This window comes from Salvelinus alpinus, chromosome 15, assembly GCF_045679555.1.
Source record: "Salvelinus alpinus chromosome 15, SLU_Salpinus.1, whole genome shotgun sequence".
Taxonomy (NCBI): Eukaryota; Metazoa; Chordata; class Actinopteri; order Salmoniformes; family Salmonidae; genus Salvelinus; species Salvelinus alpinus.
In genome coordinates this window covers 30,918,153-30,944,159 of record NC_092100.1, presented here as the reverse complement: position 1 = coordinate 30,944,159, position 26,007 = coordinate 30,918,153, and the positions used below count along the sequence as shown (strand labels likewise).

General features: G+C 43.2%; 1 protein-coding gene across 6 annotated transcripts in view; it reads right to left on the bottom strand.

Annotated features, from left to right (window-relative positions):
- Positions 1–20,079, bottom strand: part of mctp2a (multiple C2 domains, transmembrane 2a) — a 48,642-nt gene extending 28,563 nt beyond the window's left edge. For 3 of the 6 annotated variants that reach the window (XM_071343306.1, XM_071343308.1, XM_071343312.1), the window contains exons 1-17: positions 19,928–20,079; positions 17,534–18,647; positions 16,581–16,640; positions 16,381–16,477; positions 8,157–8,299; positions 7,868–7,944; positions 7,637–7,748; positions 7,505–7,537; positions 4,593–4,793; positions 3,726–3,856; positions 3,436–3,622; positions 3,160–3,253; positions 2,945–3,047; positions 2,743–2,845; positions 2,496–2,597; positions 2,270–2,344; positions 1,836–1,955 (exon numbers count right to left, since the gene is read on the bottom strand). In XM_071343306.1, coding sequence (XP_071199407.1) covers positions 1,836–1,955; positions 2,270–2,344; positions 2,496–2,597; positions 2,743–2,845; positions 2,945–3,047; positions 3,160–3,253; positions 3,436–3,622; positions 3,726–3,856; positions 4,593–4,793; positions 7,505–7,537; positions 7,637–7,748; positions 7,868–7,944; positions 8,157–8,299; positions 16,381–16,477; positions 16,581–16,640; positions 17,534–18,604 — 2,709 coding nt within the window. In that variant the 5' untranslated portion in view covers positions 18,605–18,647; positions 19,928–20,079. The remainder of the gene's footprint in view (positions 1–1,835; positions 1,956–2,269; positions 2,345–2,495; positions 2,598–2,742; positions 2,846–2,944; positions 3,048–3,159; positions 3,254–3,435; positions 3,623–3,725; positions 3,857–4,592; positions 4,794–7,504; positions 7,538–7,636; positions 7,749–7,867; positions 7,945–8,156; positions 8,300–16,380; positions 16,478–16,580; positions 16,641–17,533; positions 18,648–19,927) is intronic. The other 3 variants (XM_071343309.1, XM_071343310.1, XM_071343307.1) reach the window with 3 other exon arrangements.
- Between the last annotated feature and the right edge of the window lie 5,928 nt (positions 20,080–26,007).

Here is a 26,007-nt window from a genome sequence, read left to right as displayed (position 1 = left end):
TGGCATGCTGCTTCAGACAGCTCCAAACACAAACTTAATTGCAAATTGGGAGGAGGAGTGGTCCTCGTGTAGCTGTGCTGTGGCTGACCCCACAGAGGGCCAGGGCAATGGCGTGTGTAATGGTACGCCACTGGGCTTGCAATGGCTGTAAAGGCCCCTTGGCTGCACACTTGTCTCACATGGCAAGGCTTTTGTCTGTTTGTGTTGATACTCAATAGTTCTCTTTGACTGTCGCTCCAAAGGCCATATTCAGGTTTTGATTGTTGCTGCTCTTCATGTAGTGAGGTGTTGAGGATGCGATGCCTGATTAGAAATCAGAACTTTTCTCCAGTCTAACTCCTTTCTGCTGGTGAGTGGGTGATAAACACTGCATATTTATCAGCAGGCTGATTCACTCTCTCCTCAGGCAAGTCTTGGCAGACACCTTTAACACAAGCGCTATGCTTTCCAGAGGAAAGAGGAAAGCATTTTCCAGAGGAAAGCATAGGGCTCAGTGGACTGCAGACAGCCAGACTGCTCTATTGCAGTGTGTCTGTCTCTAAATAGAACTGCATGGGTACAGCTGTGCTGTCCACAAACTGTCCATCTTACTCACAATCAAGATAACACATTTTAAAACTACACACCATTTCATCCCTGCAAGAGAAGCACTCAGCTCTTACACAAATTCAACAAAACATTTCAAACTGTTAATCTTTAGGTACAAATACGCAACAACAAAAAAGTACATCTTTTTGGTCACAGTATGCCAGAGAGTAAGCCTTGTTTTTCCCTTCTCAGATCTCTTATTTGTGGGCTGGTCTTGAACAGCAGGTGTAGTGGAAGTGGAAATGAAAGATTAGAGTGTGCCACCACACACTCTGGTGGCCTGCAGAGCATCTAATTATAGGTGGGGGCCAGGAGATGGCCCTATCCCGCTGACCTGTCACCCGTCAGCCCGCCTACCCTCCTGCCTGCCCGCATTGCTGACTACCTGCCTTTCTCCCTCCCAGTCTCTGTCTATCTGCCAGTCTGCCAGTCTGCCAGTCTGTCTCCTTGTCTGTCTGTGTCCATACCTGTACTGATACCGTGAGACTGGCCATTGCCTGAGGGGATATCCACTTGAGGATCAGTGAGCAGAGCTTATAGAATACACCAGGTATGAAATACACGTCGCCCCCGAAACAGAACATAGAGAGGAATGAAGGCTGTGAAGAAAGGAATCTTCACACACCCTGTCTGTGACCGCTTCCTCACCCTGACTTGATGCTGCCAGGGCTTTATGGCACGAGGATGCTCTTATTCATGATGACATTACATGTGCTTTAAGTTGAGAGATTCACAGGGTGAAATGAAGATTATTTCAGTTTAGGGTATTAGATCACAATGCCTCATTAAAACAGCTAGACAGAGACATTTAAACAAGGTTCAAATCTCCCAGGCCAACTGTCACTACTCCTCCACACAGAGGACACCGTCCCCAGGAGGAGAGAGCTTAGCTAAGAAGTCAGATGACCAAACAGCCAGACCCAAGGCCTTCACATAAAGCCCTAGTGCCAGAAGAACACTGAAGGAAGCCAAGTGGGGTTTGAATTAAAGGATATAGCACAGCTTGTACTTTACTTTCAAATTCAGAATGGAGATAAAGACTAGCCGTGTCAATTCTTGGGAGCATGTGACTGAGAAACAGTAACAAGAATCTAAGTAGGCCTATACCTGAACATATTGTACTGGTCTCTCATCTACCGCAGATGAACAGAAGAAAGGTGTTGAAATAGTGCTGCAGTGAAATAGGATACACCAATTGCAGAGCCCAAGGCTTGGAACTAGTTCATTAACATGGGGCAATGACTTACCAGGAAGGCTATTATACTCCGCTGTGTGCTCTCCCACTGAAAACAGCTTTTAATGTACTGTAACGTATGCAGCACTGCCATGGTGATTTTTCGAACTCTGTAGATATTCTGGGCAAGGACCTAATGGGAAATAATCCAAACAAAATGGCAGCTAGCATGATTTGATAAAAGCTTCATGTGTATGATTCAAAATCAGGATTATTCAAGGCCTTATTTGCTGCTGTGTGGCTTTTCGGGTTTGTTGTCTTGAGCCAAATAGTTAGACTATGACCAATCAAAGCTAATATGCTGCTTGCCTATGGAAGCTTTGTTTCTGTGATTTAAGCAGCATGTTCCAGTACTCCTTCATCCAACAAACTGTATCTACCTGTATCTATGTGTATAAATCATTAATTTTACATTCTATATGCCTAACATTCATTGCGAAGGCAAACCTTTTTGGAGAATTTTTGATTGTCCTCCGTGAATTTCTCCTCTTTTGGTTTGAAGGTTTTGATGCCGGCTCTAACCTGAGAAAGATATTACAAATTGTCAAAGACATATCCAATGAAAAGGAAACTCAATGCAATGGGAGAAATCATTATAGAATCAGTAAGTTAAATGATTGGGTCAATTGTCAAAGAGCATGAGCTTGGCTAGAATCAGCCAGTGAGTTCTTACTGGGTTATAGTGGACCTCCATCACCAGTGAGATGGTACCTTTGGCTGGACCCCTCAAGTTCTCATTCTTCAACCCCCGGGTGACCTGCTGTCCATTCTGAACCTGCAGCGTTAGAAAATGCATGTCAATCAATTGCACCACATTAGTATTTAGTGAAGATGCTCCTTCCTCTCTGACCCATGATATGTTTTACAACTTGTCAATGTCAATGAATAAACTATTATGAATCAAAGGATCCCCAACTTACAGAGAGTAGTGGAATGGCAACTCTGCCCAAAAAGTCTGGGGCTTTATCTCCATCTTCATCAAAGACCTTCAGCTCCAACACATCATGGATGTCCTTTATTGGGCTGTCAACAGATAACTAGTTAGTCCAGATCTGAATGAATACATTCATTTGCATTAATGTTTACAAAGTACACTATAAGACCAAGGAAAAACGCATGTACAATGTAAAGACTTTGTTCCACTCAGGGCTGAGTGTTTTGTAGATGGTGTGAGTCTGTAGCCTGCTGTTCCCCAGCTCCAGTACACAGAATGGATCACTTTTCCCTGCAAAGAAAGAACAAAGCTGTGTTACACTGTGTGTGCAATTGTAGATGGACTCAGCCATAGAAAGTCACCAGTTCAAAGGGGAATGGTTAAAAGTGGAGTGATATATCACCATTGAGATCAGTTGATGTGAGATCTGTTGCATTGAAAACCTTGACTTGAAGGAAGCCAACCTCCCTCACACTTTTGTGAGAGTTCTTCAAACTCTGCAAAGGTAAAATGATACCATCAGTCTTAGTTAAATGTATAAACGCAAGTTAGTATTCCACAAGTTAGTATAGATAGCTTTTGAAATGTATTTACTTGTCTGCTTGTACTTACTAATTCAAGCATGTAAAATGTCAACAGTGACATGAATAAGTAGTAATATTTCCCTAAAGATACTAACATATTTCTCCAGTATTTGGTCCCTCTCGTCTGGCTGTTCCAGGGGAGGTTTGTTAATGTCTGATATGGAGACCTCACTGCAGGGATTGAAGGTGGCCAGTAATATCAGCCTGCCTTTGCCTGGGTCCAGGGCTTGTGTGTAGAGCTGCTGTGTGTTTACTGGCAGCTTGGACAGGTCCACCTCAAACCTGCACACAAGACGGTATCAGCCTTCAATATCACGGCTGAACAATGTCCATTTAAAAGAACAGTCAAGATAACAAACAATCAGACAATCAAGGCCATACTAACATTCCCCAGGATTCCTTACTCTTCCTGCCTCTCTTAACAAACACCTCCACCTTCAGTGGCTCCAGCCAGTTCTCATACTTGTTGAAGTCAAACTTCTCCCTCCACCGAGGGTTGGCCTGAACGCACAGGTTCTGAGGGAGAGAGCGATAGAGCATAGTGCTGATACAGTACTGTAGTGTGGGTGGGCACTGGAACACACACGGCCTGATGCAAAGCGGTGTCAGGTTTAAACAGTGAGCAGACATTACATGACAGGTGGATTTAGTTTTCATTCAGTGCGACCAGGACGGGGTGGGGGAGAGGAGAGGGAAGGAGAGAAGGGGTTTTTGTGTGAGCGCTCCTCAGCCTCCTCTCTAGGATTGTAACTACTGACAGCATCCAGTTAGAATTAGCTTTGTTCAACAAACAAACAAGCCGAAACAAAACCAGAGAGGTTTACAAAGAAATTACATGAGAACACAAGACTGGCGCGCTGCAGAATCATCAGGAGGGAGGCCAACAAGTAGAGGTAGACGAGCAGGGCCTGCTGGGTATGCAAATCAAGTGAAGCATAGTGAAGCCCTCCACCTGAAGGAGAGCATGGTGCAGAGAGATGCCCAGTCTAATGAGCTGCTCTGCCATGCTCCAGTGAACCAAGGTGGAGGAAAAACACTGACACACACCTGCTGAGAGAAAGGGAGGGACAGAGAAAGGGAGGGACAGAGAAAGATAGGGAGAGAGAAAGAAAGTGAGGGTGAGAAGGAGAGAAAGGGGAGAGAGAAGAAATTAGCAGCAGAAAGGAGGGTGGAGAGCATGTGCAAATGGGAAGGGAAGAGACAAAAGGAAGGGAGGAGGCAAAAGGACTAATAGATTGAGAAATAAGCTCACCTTGCTCTTGTACTTCTGCTCTCCCAGTCTGTAACGCACATAGACGTCCCCCTGGCCGTATTCAGGCATGTCCTGTCCCTCTAACAGGGTGATACCAAACACGCCACCCCACAGCTGGCTCATATTGGTGGCCTCAGCTGAACCCTGGGTCTGGTCCTTATCCTGGGGCTGGGACTGGTACCCCTTATGGTTCTGGCCTCCCTGGGAGACACAAACATGGACACACAGCTGCATTAGGACACCCTCCATGACAAAACCCTCTGAGTGGCTACCCCACTATTCACCGGCGCCTCAAGTCTGGCACCTCATCTGCATGGACTGCATGGGCTACAGCCTCTATCTGTTTGAGCACATTAGCCTTTCTCCAGTGAATGTAGCAGAGCCACGTCAGTGGGGAGAGGAGAGGTTCCTGGAGAGAGGGGGGTGTCAGTGAGCAGAGCCGCCAGATGTCCCTGGCTGTGACAGTCCCACTCATCACAGACCTAGAGACAGAGTGTGGGGAGGCAGGACACTTGGCATACTGCACAGGAGACAGCCGGCCGCAGTGAGTAATGATGCAAACCAACCACACAGCCCTCTCATCAGCAAATTATGCATGGATGTACATAAAGCCTGGCAATGACATATACAGCATTGTACACATTGGGCTATTCTTCACTAAATCTCAATTATCCAATCAAATCTCTAAAATCAGCTAGAAGGGGATGAGAGGAACAAGATGTCCAGGATGTCAGAACACAGAGACATCAAGGACAGCCTTTCCCAAATCTAACCGTCCTTCCGGGCCACAGGGGAAGACGGGGAGGATCTATTTAACATCAAAAGGAGATTGTCTACTGGCCTATCGGGAGATTAAACTGTGGCAGATGTTGCGACTGAATAGGCGTGAGAATAAACCCACAATCACCATAATGAGAGCGGCGTCAGTCTAAAAAACAAAACAATTTAACTGCCTCCAATTTCAGCCTAAATCACAATGCTTAAAAAGAGATAGATCTGAGGCTCTACAGAGTGGGAGAAACAGGCCTTGATACGCATCTATGTGTTCAAAGTTCCCTTGAGCCTGTGCAGTGATAGGCCATCTCTTTCAAAACAAACAGCAGAGAGAGAGGGGATGTGTGGGGCTGACTGTAATTAAAGAGCAGGACTGTAATCTGCTCCGACCTCTTTGATACTCTGTCTCCCTCTGCTGCCCTGGCCGGCACGGCTTCAAACGGCCCAGCCCAGCCCCAGATATGGCCCCCCTGCCACCCTGTCCCTTCCCTCCTCTCCGGGGTCCCTGCCCACACCGTCACCCAGTGCCCAGGCCACTGGGGATCAAAGCCTGTATGTCTCAGGGATCTGTATTAACATGGAATACCACGGCATAGTGTTGCTCGGCCCTATAAATATCCCTCATCTCCTCTTTAAAGAGGGGGAACACAGCGGAGTGGAGGAGCGACATGAAGCAGTGCCCGCCAAGTGTTTATCTTGGACACATTTCTATCTCAGCGGCCAACAAAACAATTCCACTTAACTGTAAGTGGCCCCTAAAGAGAGTCTATCCCTATTCCTGGTCCTTAAAGGGTCTGCGATTGCTTCCATATGCTAGGACAGCATGGGGACGAGCAGGATGGGCTCAGACCTACGTCCATTTGGCTGGTAACTCGGCTCTGTCCATCCACAGCTGTGATATTACATCCTAACATCTGGGTTATTGCCCACTATGCCTGGGAATTATCAGCGTCACGAATCTTCGGCATCTCACACTGGCAACGTGCCTCAAACAGCAGAGCCCCCGCTCTCCCACACAGTCCCCTCCAGACAGAAACACTATCACACAACGCACAGAGACAGAGTTTTACTGTGGCATTTTCTATTCACTGTCTCTGTGGTAGTTGTACTGAGAGTGAACAGGAGTGAGGAGTAGCACTGGGAGATGCAGAATGACTAAGAGCTTAGTGCTCAGTCCCAGACACCAGGATAGGTGTTAAATGGAACAGGATTTTATATTGTATTTATCAAAAATATTAATTCAATCGTGTCACAAAATTAACATAGTCATACTGCTACAGACAAATCTTGGCACTGCCGTCTGCCTCTGCAGAAGTCTACATTTGTACCATAATTTGAGCAGAGGAACATCGGGAGAGTCGGATCACACATTTTTGTCTCTTTGTCTGTTCATTTGTCCATCTGCAGAGCATACAATGTGTATATGAAATGTGTTTTATTTCTTATCTATTTAACATCAAATGGAGATTGTCTACTGGCCTATCAGGAGATAAAACTGTGGCAGACGTAGCGAGTGAATAGGTGTGAGAATAAACCCACAATCACCGTAATGAGAGAAGCGTCAGTCTAAAAAACAAAACACTTTAACTGCCTCCAATTTCAGCCTAAATCGCAATGCTTCAAAAGAGATAGAGCTGTATATTAAATCCCAAAGAGGCTCTACTCCTAAATGTGCTTATTTAACATGTAAATATGAAGTTAAAATGTTTAGATCATTCTAATGTTTGGTTTAGTCTGACATTGTTCACACAATACAATTCCAAAAACAAAACTTGTCGTTGGCAATGTGACAAGGAAGTTAACCCCATTAACTAAGAAATACATTATTTCACACAATAAAGATTGAAAACGCATGCACAAAAACAAAAATCCTAGGACTTGACTTCATTCTTTGTCATGATCATCGTTTATAATGCAGTGATATACTGCCCCCTGCTGCTGGAAATTAGGCACAATATCAGCCATATTTGGATTTCTCATCTGACGAGTAATGAGGAGTATACTGTTAGTATAACTAGTATTGTGAATATCTATTCTAGCAATAGACACATTGCCAGATATTGGCATTGAACACTTTCTAGAATTACAATTACACAACAAAAATATGCAAGTAGAAAGTAGAAAATTCAATGTCCTACCCTAAATCTTCTTATATTTTTCTGGTGCCGTTTCTGTAATGGATATAAACATTTATGGACGAACTTGAAAATATCGAGATTGAAAATCTGAGATGCAACATTATTTAGAGACTCCAATCAAATGAGGCTTACTGGTCTTTTGATCGTAGAACCTCTGAAAGTTAGGCATGTGTCAATGACGATTACGCCCATGTCATCCTCCAGACTGCTGGGGTCCTCCAGACTTAGCACCATCTCACTGGTCCTGGACAGAGAGAGATACAGACACATACAATAATTTACCAGATTGAGCCTACACAAGAAGTTCTGCAGTTTACTAGATGATATACAGGCTGAGTGATTAGTAGTGTGTGTATTACTCACTTGTCTAATTCAAGGTTTTTGATCACAATTGTGCTGGAACCCATGAATTCATCAGTGGTACGGTCCTTATCATAGACCTACAGCAATTAGAAACACCATACTCAGTATAAAATATGGTTTTTGTATGTCAATCAGGCTTTGGCACAATTAACTCTTATTGTATGCCAGTTGTGTATCCTATGCAGGCCATAGCTATGACACTTTTAAGACAATATAAGTACATTGTCGTGCATGTGTAGGTGTTACTTAGACAACGTAAGTCAAAACAACAGATTAATGGGATACTCACCCTCACGTCGACAACCTGCTCCCAATCCTGCAGGGGGAAAGAGAAGGACTCACTCCATTTTGGATTCAGGTTCTTATACACAACTTTGCTTTTGTAAAACGTCTTTCCTTCCAGTTTGAACTTGACATAAGGATCACTTGTACCTAGAGAAAATTAAGGAAAATGGAATGTTCAGATAATAGCAGATAAAAACCATTATAAGATAACAACATTATCAACAAAATCAATCATGACACAAATTCATACTTGCTAAGGGGTGTGTATCATAATTTACAAAAATGGCATAAAAAAAATATATCACATATATATTTTTTTATATATATGACAAGACAGATCCGCACCCTCCCCCCAGCTAGATAAATCAAAGAGCGGTTGTGTGAGAAACTGAGATATGCAGGGAGGAGGTGCACCCCACATTTATTTCAGAAAACAGAGGGATGTAGCTGTTTAATTGTGAAAGAGTAGAAACTCTCGCCAGCATGAGAGAACCAGCAAATAAAGTCCAGAAACCAGGAGCAACCGGTGTTAATCTCCCAAGCCTGTTAAGAAAGTCTGCCTGGTGGTGGGGTGGGGTGGGGGGGACGGGGTGTCTTTGTTTCAGCCATTGCATGCAGATTGGCTGAAAAATGAAAGCCAGTCCCATGCCTTCATTTGTATGGAGGAATAAAGGGGTGCTTGAGAGAGCCTGCAGGGAGGCTTGAATCACATGACAAAGCCCTGCGGGGATGGGCTGTCAGGCCTGTCAGCTCCCCACTCCAAATGAACATCTCCCAAAGGCAGGCAGGACCCACAGCAGCTCCACCCTGCCAGTCTGTGACAGGGAAACCTCCAGGCAACTTGACAGGAGGAGAATGTGGCAGCCAGTGAGAAGAAAAGCTCTGGCATGACTGAGAACGGTGACGATGGAAATTAACGGTGAAAAAAAGGGAGAACAAAAACATGTAAGTGGGGGCTGGTGGCAAGGGTCCTTTTAGAATATGTAATGACAGTGGATGGTGTTGGTGGGTCTCTGGCACCATGTTGATTGTTGGGAAAACGGTGGAGAGGCAGCGGGCGTGTGGGGATTGCATCATCATCATGGTGACATCCTGTCAGGAAAAGTAAGGTCTCAACTAGCAGGGAGCTGTAGCTCGAGACAACAAGGCCAGGGAAGCCATGGCCACAGTTACACAGGAAACCTCAGCACAAGCGGAGGGCTACATCATTCTATCCTCCTGATTCCTGCTTACAAGAAAAAACTAAAGCAGCAAGGACCAGTGCCTCGCTTAATACGGAAGTGGTCAGATAATGCAGATGCTAAGCTACAGGACTGTTTTGCTAGCAGAGACTGGAATATGTTCCAGGACTCATCCGATGGCATTCAGGAGTATGCCACATCAGTTACTGGCTTCAACAATAAGTGTATCGATGACGTTATCCCCACAGTAACCGTACGTACATACCCCAACCAGAAGCCATGGACTACAGGCAACATCTGCACTGAGCTAAAGGGTAGAGCTGCCGCTTTCAAGGAGTGGGACTCTAACCTGGACACTTATAAGAAATCCCGCAATGCCTTCAAACGAACCATCAAACAGGCAAAGCTTAAATACAGGACTAAGATTGAATCCTACTACACCGGCTCCGATGCTCGCGAGGCCCAGCCGCGAGCTGTCCAGTGACAAGCCTACCAAACAAGCTAAATTACTTCTATGCGTGCTTCGAGGCAAGCAACACTGAAGCATGCATGAGAGCACCAGCTGTTCCAGATGACTGTGTGACCATGCTAGCCGTAGTCAATGTGATTAAGACCTTGAAACAGGTTAACATTCACAAGGCTGAAGGGCCAGACGGATTACCAGGACATGTACTCCAAGCATGCGCTGACCCACTGGCAAGTGTCTTCAATGACATTTTCAACCTGTCCCTGGCCGAGTCTGTAATACCTAAATATTTCAAGCAGCCCACCATAGTCCCTGTGCCCAAGAAACTGCCTAAATGACTACCGACCCATAGCACTCACGTCTGTAGCCATGAAGTGCTTTGAAAGGCTGGTCATGGCTCACATCAACACCATCATCCCACTACAATTTGCATACCGCCCCAACAGATCCACAGAAGAAGGAGAATGATGGAGTGCTGCATCAGATGACCTAGCCTCCACAATCACCCGACCTCAACCCAATTGAGATGGTTTGGAATGAGTTGGACCGCAGAGTGAAGGAAAAGCAGCCAACAAGTGCTCAGCATATGTGGGAACTCTTTCAATACTGTTGGAAAAGCATTCCTCATGAAGCTGGTTGAGAGAATGCCAAGAGTGTGCAAAGCTGTCATCAAGGCAAAGGGTGGCTACTTTGAAGAATCTAAAATACAAAATATATTTTGATTTGTTTAACACTTTTCTGGTTACAACATGATTCCATATGTGCAATTTCATATTGTGATGTCTTCACTATTATTCTACAATGTAGATAATAATAAAACGTTAAGACACACCTTTGACTGATTAGGTGTGTCCAAAATGTTGACTGGTACTGTACATATTACCTCAACTACCTCGACGAAACTGTACTCCCGCACATTGACTCCGTACCGGTACCGCCTGTATATAGTCTCGTTATTGTTATTTTATTGTTGCTCTTTAATTTTTTACTTTAGTTTATTTAGTAAATATTTTTCTAAACTCTTATTATTCTTAAAACTGCATTGTTGATTAAGGGCTTGTAAGTAAGCATTTCACAGTAAGGTCTACAGTAACACCTGTTGTATTGGGGCAGCAGGTAGCCTAGCGGTTAGAGTGTTGGACTAGTAACCAAAAGGTTGCAAGATCAAATTCCTGAGCTGACAAGGTAAAACTCTGTCATTCTGCCCCTGAGGGGCTGTTAACCCACTGTTCGTTCCTGTGCTGTTGTTGAAAATAAGAAATTGTTCTTAACTGACTGGCCTAGTTTAAAAAATAAAATTGATGTGTTTGACAAATAACATTTGATTTGAAACGGAGAAAATAAAAAGCCTACATATCGCAGCGATGGTCAGTCAGGCGATGAGGTGAAACTTAAGATTGGAGATCTAAACTGTTCATAAAATCAAACAAACAAAATGTTGCAGTGATGTTTGGTTTTCAATAGCAGAGGAGAAATGAATGAAGGCCACAAGTTACTTTCAAACAGCAATTCAGTCTATTGACACTTGAGGTTGCTGCTTCCCCAAACAAAACCCCTTTGCATCCCTACAAGTCCACAATGACAATTGACAGATGACTGAGGAAATAAAAAAAATGGAGGTATGCATTTGAGTTATATTTTGGAGGTGAGATTAGATCATTCATATTCAGAAAATGTTATGTCTAACAATCAATCCTTTTTTGGATCCAGACCCCAAACAGTCAGTTTGTATTCCACAGTCGTTGAGTATAATTCAGGGATGGGCAACTTTGATGGATCCGGCCCTAGTCTTTTGGGGGCACTAAAGGCCGCTACACACTTCACGCAAACAGAGCGACGGAGCGTCGTATATGTTCCGTTCCACAATTTGAGCCAAACAAAAGTATTTAGAACTACGTGTGAAAACTACGCTCTGTCGTGTAGGTGTGTAGGGCCATTAAGCGAGATTTGGTTGGGGGGCTCCCCCACCTTGCGGGCAAAACATTGTACTGGCCCCTGTCTTGGCGGCAGAGAGAAAAGTTGGTTTTAAAGTTAATTACCTGCAATTTTACAAATTTTTGCCATGGGGCAGAGAGAATTGAGCAATTGTATAACACATTTCATGCAATTCCACAAATTTTGCCATGGGACAGATATCTATTTAGCCAGTTAATTTCCTGCAATTCAATCCATTTTGCCATGGGGTGCAGAGAAATGTTTGCAGTTTTAAAGTACATTTCCTGCAATTCTACACATTTTGCCATGACTTATGCCATGTTAATGTGATATCTGAGTGAGAGTGACTAACAAAATCAATGGAGGCCCCTTGGAGGTCAGGGCCCCTGGGCACGTGCCATGCATGAACGGTCGGGATTCGGACATAATTACTATAAGTTTAGATAGCTGACTAGACTAATTTACAAGTCTAAAAATTGTTAGCTGACATGGCTAATTGAGTGACTGTCAGTGACTGATAAAACAAGAGAAAAACTGCTGATGCACAACCAAGTTTCTAAATTGCACCTTGTGTATTCTACTATTCTAACTCTCAAAAGTACATTGAGACCCTGACTGAGTTCCAAAAACAGTTGCCCATCCCTGATCTAATCTGTGTAGAATATGACAGAATGCTATATAATGACATTCCAACAAGTCAACATCTACTGTCCTATACAGACTGAACTCATAAGTATGACAAAGTAAACAAACATTTCAAACTATAATGATGTAAGATCAGGGATTTCCTTTCACGGGTTCAGAACACACAAAAAGTGCAGAACTTCTTAGGATGTATTTTAGGGAATCTCCAGCAGGTGGCAGTTTGTCATTTGTGGCAGGAAAATAGTTTGCAGGCAGCTGCAAAACATTGCATGCACTCTCCAACTGACTTAACAACTAGGCCTCTAAAATTTGCATTGGTTATTAAAACCACACCACATAATTTGTTTCTCCACACATGTTTGCTTACATAGAAACCGCCACAGTGCTTCGCAATCTATTCAGCACACCACTAGGAATACTGTGGTGGAGCTTGGCTGGCAAAATAAACTTCTGCATTATATGAAGATGATCCATCTTTTCCAAAGTGACAGAAACATATCTAAGATACCAGACCCATGTAACCTCTAGTGTAACTACTAATATGTAGTGGAGCAGTGTGTGCTTCCATAAGGAAAGGCTCCCAGGTGTGTTTTGGCAACAGAGACCAAATCTGGTCTGACTGCATGCATTTCTGGTGTCTCCCTGCTCTTCACCGACAACATTTAACAGGGACCTTCACTTGTAAACAGTAGCATTGATCAAAAGCATTGTCATTAGGCCTACACATACTGTAGACCACAACATTTCCCTCTGTGTGACTTCTGTGTGTATGAGACACACCCTGAAAGTCAGGGCGGGATTAGTGTTGAGTGAAAGTGGAACACAGTTTCTATTGGAAATTAGCATAGTAAAGCAAACTATTTGAGGGACAGTTTCACCAAATATACACTACCGTTCAAAAGTTAGGGGTCACTTCGAATTATTTTATTTTTTTAAAGAGAAGCACATTTTTGGTCCATTAAAATAACATAAAATTGATCAGAAATAAAGTGTAGACATTATTAATGTTGTAAATGAATATTGTAGCTGGAAACGACTGATTTCTAATGGAATATCTACATAGGCGTACAGAGGCCCATTGATTAAAAAAAACGTTTGCAATTTTGTTAGCACAGCTGAAAACTGTTGTGCTTGATTAAAGAAGCAATAAAACTGGCCTTTTTAAACTAGTTGAGTATCTGGAGCATCAGCATTTGTGGGTTCGATTACAGGCTCAAAATGGCCAGAAGCAAAGACTTTCTTCTGAAACTCATCAGTCTATTCTTGTTATGAGAAATTAAGGGTATTCCATGCGTGAAATTGCCAAGAAACTGAAGATCTCGTACAATGCTGTGTACAACTCCCTTCACAGAACAGCGCAAACTGGCTCTAACCAGAATAGAAAGAGGAGTGGGAGACCCCGGTGCACAACTGAGCAAGAGGACAAGTACATTAGAGTGTCTAGTTTGAGAAACAGATGGCTCACAAGTCCTCTGTATGCCTATGTGTCACGCCCTGACCGTAGATTGCTTTGTATGTTTCTATTTTTAGTTTGGTCAGGGTGTGATGTGGGTGGGTATTCTATGTTGTAGGTCTAGGTTTTCTGTTTCTATGTGTTTGGCCTGGTATGGTTCTCAATCAGAGGCAGCTGTCTATTGTTGTCTCTGATTGAGAGCCATACTTAGGTAGCCTGTTTTCCCACTTGTGTTTGTGGGTGGTTATTTTCTGGTTAGTGTTTGTTGCTCCTGTCAGAACTGTTCGTTGGTCGTTTTGGTTTGTGTATTCATCTTGATTAAAAGTTATGGATACGTACCACGCTGCACTTTGGTTCTCCTCTCCTTCTCCCGACGACAATCGTTACACTATGTAGATATTCCATAAGAAAATCTGTCATTTCCAGCTATAATATTCATTTACAACATTAACAATGTCTACACTGTATTTCAGGTCAATCTGATGTTCTTTTAAATGGTCAAAAATATGCTTTTCTATCAAAAACAAGGACATTTCTAAGTGACCCCAAACTTTTGAACGGTAGTGTATAATCTCAATTGCTCTGCTTCAGTTTGTCTAAAACAGTGAAAACATACTGTTTAGGGAAGCTAATGTGAATGAACATATGTCTTTACGCAGGTGAAAATAACGATGAACAAGAACAGCATGCAGTAATCACTGTCAAAAATACATTCGACACAGGTAGGTGCCCTTTGTACAGTATGTGCTTCCACAATAGTTTTTTAAGATCAGCAAAGTAAATATGATTAACTGCTTTGTCATCATCTGACTCAGCATAATATCCTCCTCCTCAAATTGTAAGTATGTACAGTTGAAGTCGGAAGTTTACATACACTTATGTTGGAGTCATTAAAACTTGTTTTTCAACGACTCCACAAATGTCTTGTTAACAAACTGTAGTTTTTGCAAGTTGGTTAGGACATCTACTTTGTGCATGACACAAGTCATTTTTCCAACCATTGTTTAGACAGATTATTTCACTGTATCACAATTCCAGTCGATCAGAAGTTTACATACCGTACACTAAATTGACTGTGCCTTTAAACAGCTCGGAAAATTCCAGAAAATGATGTCATGGCTGTAGAAGCTTCTGATAGGCTAATTGCAATCATTTGAGTCAATTGGAGGTGTACCTGTGGATATATTTCAAGGCCTACCTTTAAACCCAGTGCCTCTTTGCTTGACATCATGGGAAAATCAAAAGAAATCAGCCAAAACCCCAAAAAATTGTAAACCTCCACAATGTCTGGTTCATCATTGGGAGCAATTTCCAAATGCCTGAAGGTGCCACGTTCATCTGTACAAATAATAGTACGCAAGTATAAACACCAGGGGACCACGCAGCCATCATACCGCTCAGGAAGGAGACGCGTTCTGTCTCCTAGAGATGAGCGTACTTTAGTATGACAAGTGCAAATCAATCCCAGAACAACAGCAAAGGACCTTGTGAAGATGCTGGAGGAAACAGGTACAAAGGTATCTATATCCACAGTAAAACGAGTCCTATATCGACATAATCTGAAAGGCCGCTCAGCAAGGAAGAAGCCACTGCTGCAAAACCGCCATAAAAAAGCCAGACTACAGTTTGCAACTGCACATGGGAACAAAGATCATACTTTTTGGAGAAATGTCCTCTGGTCTGATGAAGCAAAAATGGCCATAATGGCCATAAAGACCATCGTTATGTTTGGAGGAAAAAGGGGGAGTCTTGCAAGCCGAAGAACACCATCTCAACCGTGAAGCACGGGGGTTGTAGCATCATGTTGAGGGGGTGCCTTGCTGCAGGAGTGACTGGTGTACTTCACAAAATAGATGGCATCATGAGGATGGAAAATGTTGTGGCTATATCGAAGCAACATCTCAAGACATCCGTCAGGAAGTTAGAGCTTGGTCGCAAATGGGTCTTCCAAATGGACAATGACCCCAAGTATACTTCCAAAGTTGTGGCAAAATGGCTTAAGGACAACAAAGTCAAGGTATTGGAGTGGCCATCACAAAGCCCTGACCTCAATCCTATAGAAAATTTGTGGGCTGAACTGAAAAAGCTTTGCGAGCAAGGAGGCCTACAAACCTGACTCAGTTACAGCAACTCTGTCAGGAGGACTGGGCCAAAATTCACCCAACTTATTGTGGGAAGCTTGTGGAAGGCTAAACGAAACGTTTGACCCAAGTTAAACAATTTAAAGGCAACGCTACCAAATACTAGTTGATCGTGTGTAAACTTCTGACCTACTGGGAATGTGATGAAAGAAATAAAAGCTGAAATAAATTATTCTCTCTTCTATTATTCTTAAAACAAATTGGTTATCCTAACTGACCTAAGACAGAAAATGTTTACTAGGATTAAATGTCAGGGATTGTGAAAAACGGAGTTTAAATGTATTTGGCTAAGGTGTATGTAAACTTCTGACTTGAACTGTATATATCAATATACCCAGCATGCCTCAGAGATTACATTCATCCATATGTAGACCTCCAGAAGTTCCAGTTACTTTCCTTCCACTTACCGTTGCGGTCTCTGATGACCAGGTTCCTGCCCTCCTTCAGGTTGACAGTGAGGAGGTACTTCTGAATAGGACCAGGTAGGCTTCCTGCTGCCATAGCCTGTCAATGAAAGGAATCACATTAATATGATGCTCTATAGTCTACAGCCTTAGTGTTGTCCATTATCATTAACAAGGTCTGGATGTCCAAGTCCAGTACTCACATTGTTGCCGGCTTGATCCTGCAAGGGCTGGGCATAGAAGTCATTGTGCTCGTTGGGTAACTACGGGAGAAAGCATATCAAAAAGACAAGAAAGAAAGCATATCAAAAAGACATCTACAAAGTATGGAACAAAGTTACGTGTTATAATGTTCGGTCGTCATTCTTGACCAATGTTGAACTTACTATAATTGTGACTGCAACTAGTTAGATCAGCAAGTTTCCGGCCATGCATAGCAAACATCAATTAGACAGATCCACAGATAACACCTTGGAAGTGACTTCAGGTCTACACAAAAGCTTTGAAAAAATGTTTGCTTCTATTTGACATCATATCGGGCTCCCAAGCGGCACAGCGGTCTAAGGCACTGCATCTCAGTGCTAGAGGTGTTACTACAGTCCCTGGTTCGAATCCAGGCTGTATCACATCCAACCGTGATTGGGAGTCCCATAGTGCGGCACACAATTTTGCCCAGCGTCGTCCGGGTTTGTCCTGGGTAGGCCGTCATTGTAAATAAGAATTTGTTCTTAACTGACTTGCCTAGTTAAATAAAGGTTACATTTCTGACAAAGAACCACTGAAGCATTATCTTAAGCACAATCCATGACTTTAAGCAATTCTATTGTAATGGATCTAGAGACTGATCATAGAAAACCTTGAGGCAGAGAGCAGGCATAACAGCTCAAGAGTGTGAAGAACCAGTCCACATCATTTGAATGTGAAAAGAGAGCTTGCAAATGTTCATGCTAATGAGACCACAGTGAAAATACACTACGTCAAACATACTGTCTTATGGTCACTAAAGTTTACTGTGACATAGATACATTTATTTTATATCTAAACGTGTGTGAAAACTGTCTTTTAGCCCGTATTTTGACTTTACACTGTATGCACTAGGCCTATAACTATATCTGTGGAGGGTATGATAAAGTTCAATATTAGTGTGTCATCTGACCTCAATGCCTTCCTGAAGCTCCCTGCAGAAGATGTCTCTGATGTCTGTGGATACGGGGGGCTCTGGCATATCCAGGTCCTCAGAGTCAGTGGGCCAGAACGTGTAGGGTTCTTTCTCTAATGGGGTTCCACACGCAGAACCGTCCACACTGTCAGCAGGGGTGCACATCCTGTCCGGGGTGCCCATCCTGTCCGCCCTGTTCACTGGCAGAGACCATCTATCTGGAGGGATGTTCAATCTGTCCTGTGGATTTGGAGGAACAGACCATTTCACTTCTGCTGGTTGTTTCCCTCCCTCCCTGGAAGCAGACAGTCTCTCTGTAACTAGGTTTGTTTGGTCAGAGACAGAAGAAGCAAATCTTTCAGCAGATGTACTCACTCGGTCCCTAGCGGCCACTCTGTCTTCAGAGATGAGCAATCTTTCTGTAGAAACATTAATTTCCTCCACTGATGAAGTCAATCTTGTTGTGCACACATGTATATTTGGAGCATTTGATCTCGGGGTAGGTATGGGTGGGTTCCCTCTGTCCGCTGGTGTTTTTACTCTTTCTGCTGAAGTAGAAGAAGCAGAAGAAGTTGATCTCTCTGCAGGTGTGTTCCATTTGTCTGATGGCATGTGGATTCTGCCCATAAAGGTTGCCATGTCCTCCTCTTCTGATTCATCATAGAGAGTTTGTGTCTCCACAGGTGCACTCATTCTAGAAACAGACACATTCATGTTATCTTTGAAAGCCAAATCATACACAGTCTTTCTACCTGAGGGGCCTGCATCAGTTGCAGTCAGCCTGTCCATGAATAGAGGGACTGAGATAAAAGAGGCGTTATCACTTGAACCTGAGGAGCTGCCAAATAAGATGGCGTCCGAGGCTGTGGAGAATGCACTTTCTACTGCAGAGGATTCAGCTTCCTGAACAAACCTCAGGTCCGGCACTGACATACTGCGTCTATAATGCAGGGGCTTGGGCTTTTTCTTCTCCAGCTTCCCCGGGGTTGTCTTCTTCTTTATGTTGTTAAACTGGGTCTTGGTCTTCTCACGCAGGTTCTCCCAGACAGTTTTCTTCTTGGGGCCCATGCTGAGTGATGCAGAAGACAGGCTACACCCTTTCACACAGAGACTGCAAAGACAAGATAAAATTACAGCATTATTGGTTCATCCTTGACAGTATATTGACCCACCCGTTGGTCAATCTAAGTAATATAATAACAAAAATCGCCATCAAAATCCATCAGTTTAAGCTAGAGATATTTTTTGTATGGACTGTCTCTCAATCCGCCGCATCCGCCTGTCAGCCTTCCGCATCTGTGGTGGAAGATGGCTGAGCTACAGCGATGTTTGTCAGACCATGAGACATCCGGAAACTCCGTTTTCTCACGAAAACATATGTATTGTCCGAATGGTCTGGGCTACACTGTGAAAAGGGGAGACTCTCACTCTCACGATGGTGTTCTCCGTTTTGCTTTACGCCCCCCACAAGTGTCACGGGAGTCGTCTGAAGGTAACCCATACAAATTAATGGAAGTATGGAGATAGTTTGTGCCAACAAAAATAAGGGGTTAAATATGTGTAAATATATATATATTTCCTGGGCTTTATTATATGTCCTAGATATAGGACAGACACTTCAAAACATTATTCCTTGTGATTAATTTTCTAACTGTCTTTTTTGACATTTATGAATGTGTTATTGAATGTGTTTCTATGGTCTATAGTTGTAAAGACCAAATGCTATATTTTATCAAATAATTTTGAAATATATATATTTTTAACCTAAAGGGGTCCTAAAATGCAAAATCAAATAGAATCATGGTATGACCATCTTAAGACAATTCCATATGTTAGCTTAGTGTGTACGCACATTTCTGGGTTCTCATCAAAGAAGTGCCGTTCATAGCGTATCCTATAGAGATTGTTAAAGGCCCAGTGCAGTCAAAATTCATTTTTTTGTATCCTATTGTACAACTGTTCATGAAACAACACTGTAAAAGTGTGAAACAATTTCATCAGTTTCTTTTCCTGATAGTTGCTGGTTGAAAATACAATCTACACAGGACCTTCTAATCAGCAGGTTTTGCATGGGTGGACTTTCGGCTTGCCTGGTGACATCACCAGGCGGTAAATAAGTTAATAGACCAATAACAAAGCGAGTTCCAAACCTCTCTGCCAATAACAGCTAGTTTTCAGGTTTCCCCTCCCCACTCAGATCACTCCTAGCAAAATTCTGGCTTGATAAATACTTTTTTGCTTTTGTTTCTTTTTACAATTTTAATGTTAAAATGTACAGAAATGTACTTGTTACTCAGAAATAATTTGATATTTATATAAAACCGGCTGCATTGGGCCTTTAACAAATTATCATCATATTACATAATTAAATATGAAAAAACATCCACATACCTGTTTAGACAGTACACCGCTGCTTCACGACCTTACAGAAAGGAAATATAAATATGTTCCAAGTATGTTGTTTGAATCTTCCAGAGAGCTAGTGAGTTGACAGTCATCAGACAACAGTATGGTGAAAATGAGGAAGTCACTTGTGAAGGAACTTATAAATACATGCTCTTGCTTCAAGACAGGTTTGACGATTGGTGGAGAGAAACAACAACGCCAAACAGGCCACACCAGTTCCACCCTTTTAATGTTCATGGCCCAACCAGGTGAGTTTCATCACAAGGTAATGCTTCCTGTCCACCAACAGCAGGTTTAAGTGGTGAACTAGCTTGTATGTCTTTACTTACCCCATTCATAGATGCAAACTACCTTTAGCGCATATTGATGAAGGTATCTTCTTACCGGGGAATTTTTGTTAAGAGCTCCGACAGTCGATCTGAACACACATTGTGTGTTCCTGTGGTACGGTTTTGGAAACATAAGGAATGTATCTTTCATACCAGGGAGGCATCGTTTTCAAAAAACAAAAGGTTAAATTATTACACATCTTTATAGGGTTAGGGTTAGCGTACAATATTCCCTGCCATTTTGGGTGCTACGTCACTCACCTGTTTCTGCATATGCAGAAATGTGCATATTCTGCGGCAGAACCTGCCCTAACTTGTTGAAAGCAGCAGGGAATTTTACCCTGGTGCCAACATTGCCTTTGTTATTTCCTTACTTACAATAACTTTGTACACGTTTGTGTTCATGCAACAAAGTAGACTAAATTAGCTGCACTAGCAAGTGAAAGGTAAACGAAGAAGAAAAAAATACAACAAAATATAGCTAGCTATCTCTGCTGCTTCTCCCAAAAAATTTAAGAAATGTATTTGTTCAAAACTGTTCAACTATTGTGTGTGTACCTTATCATAATGCATATTGTGTTATGTCGTTTTTTACTTTAACACACCGACTTGGTATTTTTGCTAGCCAATTGATTTGCACGTGGCGGCCTCATGTCCAGCAATTTGTATATATATAGAGATTTGTAATTTGTTGTAACTGCTTACACATGAGTTCTTATTTACCACAAGGTATGATTTCTATAACCTTTAAGGTATGTGCTTATGTACATTCCTCCACTAGTTCTTTAGCCATAATCTGTATGCTAGTGAAGATTGTACTGCTAAAAGCATCCGCATTCTTCCGAGCCAAAACAGTTCAGAATAATTTGTTAGTTTTGGACTTCGGTGAGGGTTCTTTCGGCTGTTCGAGCACACAAAATAGCATTAATCTCTGTTTGTGTCCGGTTATTGAGTAGACTAAATTAGCTGCACTAGCAAGTGAAAGGTAAACGAAGAAGAAAAGAATACAACAAAATATAGCTAGCTATCTCTGCTGCTTCTCCCAAAAAATGTAAGAAATGTATTTGTTCAAAACTGTTCAACTATTGTGTTTCTCTCTTTGAGTTAACTACTCAAAACACTTTATGCACTGCAGTGCTAGCTAGCGGTAGCTTATACTTATAATTATACTAGATTCATTGTCTGATCCTTTGATTGGATGGACAACATGTCAGTTTATGCTGCAAGAGCTCTGATGGGTTGGAGGACGTCCTTCGGAAGTCGTCTCAATTACTGTGTAAGTCTATAGAAGGGAGTGAGAACCATGAGCCTCCTAGGTACTGTATTGAAGTTTATGTACCCAGAGGACAGAAAATAGCTGTCCTTTGGCTACACCATGGAGCTAACCTAGAGAGTGCTGTTGAGCTACTATAGACCTTTATTGCAAAACAGTGTGTTTTAATCTGTTTTTTTGGTGACGTGAATAGATTTAGTATAGTTTCATAAAAAGTTTTTTAATGTTTCACTATTTATTTTTCTTCTTAAATTCACTGACTAGGATGGTCATCTCTTCCTCCTCTGAGGAGCATCCACTAGTGTACAGGAAGTGCATGTTTTGCATTTGTGAAATGATTTTGAAGTGATATGAAAGTAAAGGGCTTTATGTTTCTAGAACCATATTGCAATTGATAATCGAATCACGTTTGATGGCTGCTTTGGCTGCCAGAGCAAGTCTACCTCTGAAAATAACATAATAAAATAACATAATAACATTGTTACAGGCTTTGGTTTTCAATTTCGAGGTTGGTTATATTTGGGTGTGGACTTGCACTGACTGGAGTCATTTTCGTTGGTCAGGATGTGTTGCACCTGGCCCCTCGTTAGTCAGTTGTTAGTTTCACCGGTGCTGGCACAGGTGTCAGACCCTCACCTTAGAGAGCCTTTTTATTCTCTATTTTGGTTAGGTCAGGGTGTGACTAGGGTGGGTACTCTAGTTTTTGTATTTCTATGTTGGCCTGGTATGGTTCCTCCAGTGATGATCCATGGCCCGGAGCCTCCAGTGATGATCCATGGCCCGGAGCCTCCAGTGATGATCCATGGTCCGGAGCCTCCTGCGAGGGTTCCCAGTCCAGAGCCTCCAGTGAGGGTTCCCAGTCCAGAGCCTCCTGCGAGGGTTCCTAGTATGGAGCCTCCTGCGAGGGTTCCCAGTCCCTAGCCTTCAGCGAGGGTTCCCAGTCCGGAGCCTCCGGCGACGATCTACGGTCCGGAGTCCCCGGCGATGATCCACGGTCCGGTTCCTCTGGCGATGATCCACGGTCCGGAGCCTCCGGCGACAATCTACGGTCCGGATTCCCCGGCGACGATCCACGGTACGGTTCCTCCGGTGATGATCCACGGTCCGGAGCCTTTGGCGACGATCCACGTTCCGGAGTCTCCGGCGACGATCCACGGTCCGGAGTCTCCGGCGACGATCCACGGTACGGTTCCTCCGGCGATGATCCACGGTCCAGAGCCTTCGGCGACGATCCACGGTCCGGAGCCTCCGGCGACGATCCACGGTCCAGTTCCACGGAAGCGGGAGCGGAGCGGGGTCTACGTCCCGAACCGGAGCCGCAACCGAGGCTAGATGCCCACCCGGACCCTCCCCCATAGAGTCAGATTTTGCGGCTGGAGTCCGCACCTTTGGGGGGGGGGGGGGGGGTAGTACTTTCACGCCCTGACCTTAGAGAGACTTTTTATTCTCTATTTTGGTTAGGTCAGGGTGTGACTAGGGTGGGTACTCTAGTTTTTGTATTTCTATGTTGGCCTGGTATGGTTCCCAATCAGAGGCAGCTGTCCATCGTTGTCTCTGAGTGGGGATCATATTTAGGCAGCCTTTTCCCCACTGTGGTTGTGGGATCTTGATTTTGTATTGTTGCTTTTTCGCCCTACAAAGCTGTACGTTTAGTTTGTTACTCTTTCTTGTTTTGTGCCGGTTATCATAAATAAAAATGATTAACCTACCCCACGCTGCATCTTGGTCCGACCATCCTTCCAACAACGATCGTTACAACAGGTGATATTTAAGAGCTGCAGACCCAATGCTCTAGTTGGCATGAGAGCTGTTGAACGACTGCTGTTTAGCACTCTCTCTAAGTTGTGAAACCAAGCCTTTTATCTTGTCTCACCTGTTTTATTTGCACTCCCTTACCTGTTGTGGGTTTTCTTTTCCTTTAGTTTGTCTGATAAAGCGAGTGGGCGTCCATGGTGTTTAAGATCCTACTCGAGGTTGCTTTGCCAGCACCCAGTCAGGAGGAACCCCCATGGATGCCTTTCGGAACACATTTTATAAACCCACCTGTTTCCTTCTGGTTGTCAGTGGCTCATTTGTTAGTTACCTTTTGCTGTTGAGGAGTGATATTTTGGGTTTCTTATTGGGGAACGTAACAATCTTAAGACGTAACGGTAGGCTCGCCTACACTCCTTAAGAGTAAATTGTTGGGCTAGTCGTTACTATTCTTCACAGACCATTTACAAAGGTAAAGTAAAGGCACAATGACGATCATTCGCCACTTTAAATAAATAGAGATCATTTGTTGAGCAAACAAACAGGCCTACAGTGTGGACACGGAAATCCTCAAGTTATGGAAGTGCTTCAAAACAAAGGAACAGCAGGTCACTAATGGACCCAAAAGATGAGTTACTGTACAGTATGTCTAACATTTGTACATTCTGTAGCCACAGAAATTAAAAGGAAAGTACATACACAGGAATGCTTTGATGTACATATTATTATTGGGCAAACAATATGATACAGATGGATTCTGAGTCATGGAGTCTGAGTAAAGAATGCTGGCTATGGCTGTGATCTAGTACTACTGATCTCCAGCACTAACATCCAATCACTGCATCACTTGTCTGTAGAAAACATATCCAGGCTCTGTTTCTTTCATTCATCTCCATTTGTTTACAGTGCAACATGGTAAAGCCTAAGCTCATCAAAAGTGAGCATTTATGTTTGCTGAGAATCAACAATAGCTTTGTCCACACACGGATGTTAATATAACAGGCCTAGCGATGCTCACACACTGATCTTCTCTGCATAACAGTGGTGACTCTGTGACAACCGATGCATTTGAGTCTGGACCAAGCCTTGTTCAATATTTGCCAATGTCTTAGAGCTCAGGCACACATGAAAGAAGCCCCAGCTTGGCAACCAGTTAAAAGCGAGGACTTGGGGCCCAGAGTGGGCAAGCCCCTGTTGCAGGTGGCCTGTTGCCCTCTATCTCAAACAGTCCAAAATCCTGCCTGGTTACTTTACACATGCACACTGGACCTCTTCCAGTACCATGCACAGGTGGCCCAGAACACTGAACCCCAAAAACATGCACTAGTGGAGCACTAGAGTTCAGTGTTCTGGAGTCTATAGCCAGTTACTTCAGTGATGTATTGTTGTCTCTATCTTCTTGCTGTTGTCTGTGCCCAATAATGTTTGTACTATGTTTTGTGCCGCTACCATTATGTGTTGCTACCATGTTGTTGTTATGTTGTGTTGCTGCCTTGTTATGTTGTCTTAGGTCTCTCTTTATGTAGTGTTGTCTCTCGTCGTGATGTGTGTTTTGTCCTATATTTATATATATTTTTTATTCTATTTTTAATCCAAGCCCCCGTCCCCGCAGGAGGCCTTTTGCCTTTTGGTAGGCCGTCATTGTAATTAAGAATGTGTTCTTAACTGACTTGCCTAGTTAAATAAAGATTCCATAAAAAAACTACAAATAATCTACGTCGACATCTCTAATACACAGATAATGGGGCGTATAGACATATGCTCCAACGTAACATAGCAAGAACGGTCGCTAAGTGCATCATCTTCAATGCATGGGAAATATGCATCATTAAAACACTCTTATCGCTATATGGAAACCTGGGACTGGTGTGGCCTGTTTGACCCTGTGGTTGCTCTCCACCATTCGTCAAACCTGTCTGGAAGCAAGAGCATGTATTTCTAAGTACCTTCACAAAGGACATCCTTATTTACACCATATTATTGTCTGATGGCAGTCCACTGACTGAGCACCGCTGACCTCTCCGTCTGGGTAGAATTCCGCCTCCGCCTATCTTAATTGAGAATGAATGGGAAACTCTGCTGCCACTTCTTGTCTGGAAAGCCCTTTACTTAGGTCTTAGGGCTTATTGTTTTTTTGCTCCAGAGTCCAATGGTGGCAATCTTTACACCATTCCAGTCGACGCTTGGCACTGCGCATTGGGACCTTAGGCTTGTGTGTGGCTGCTCGGCCATGGAACCCCATTTCATGAAGCTCCCGACGGACAGTTCTCCCGACGGACAGCTGATGTTGCTTCCAGAAGCAGTTTGGAACTTGGTAGTGAGTGTTGCAACCGAGGACAGACGATTTTTACGCACTTCAGCACTCGGCGGTCCTGTTCTGTGAGCTTGTGAGGCCTACCACTTCGCGGCTGAGCTGTTATTGCTCCTAGACGTTTCCACTTCACAATAACATCACTTACAGTTGACCAGGGCAGAAGTAGCAGGGCAGAAATTTGATGAACTGACTTGTTGAAAAGGTGGCATCCTATGACGGTGCCACGTTGAAAGTTGCTGAGCTCTTCAATAATGCCATTCTACTACCAATGTTTGTCTATGGAGATTGCATGGCGGTGTGCTTGATGTTATACACCTGTCAACAACACAAATAGCTGAATCCATTACTTTGAAGGGGTGTCCACATACTTTACTTTAGTATATTTAGTGCAGGGGTA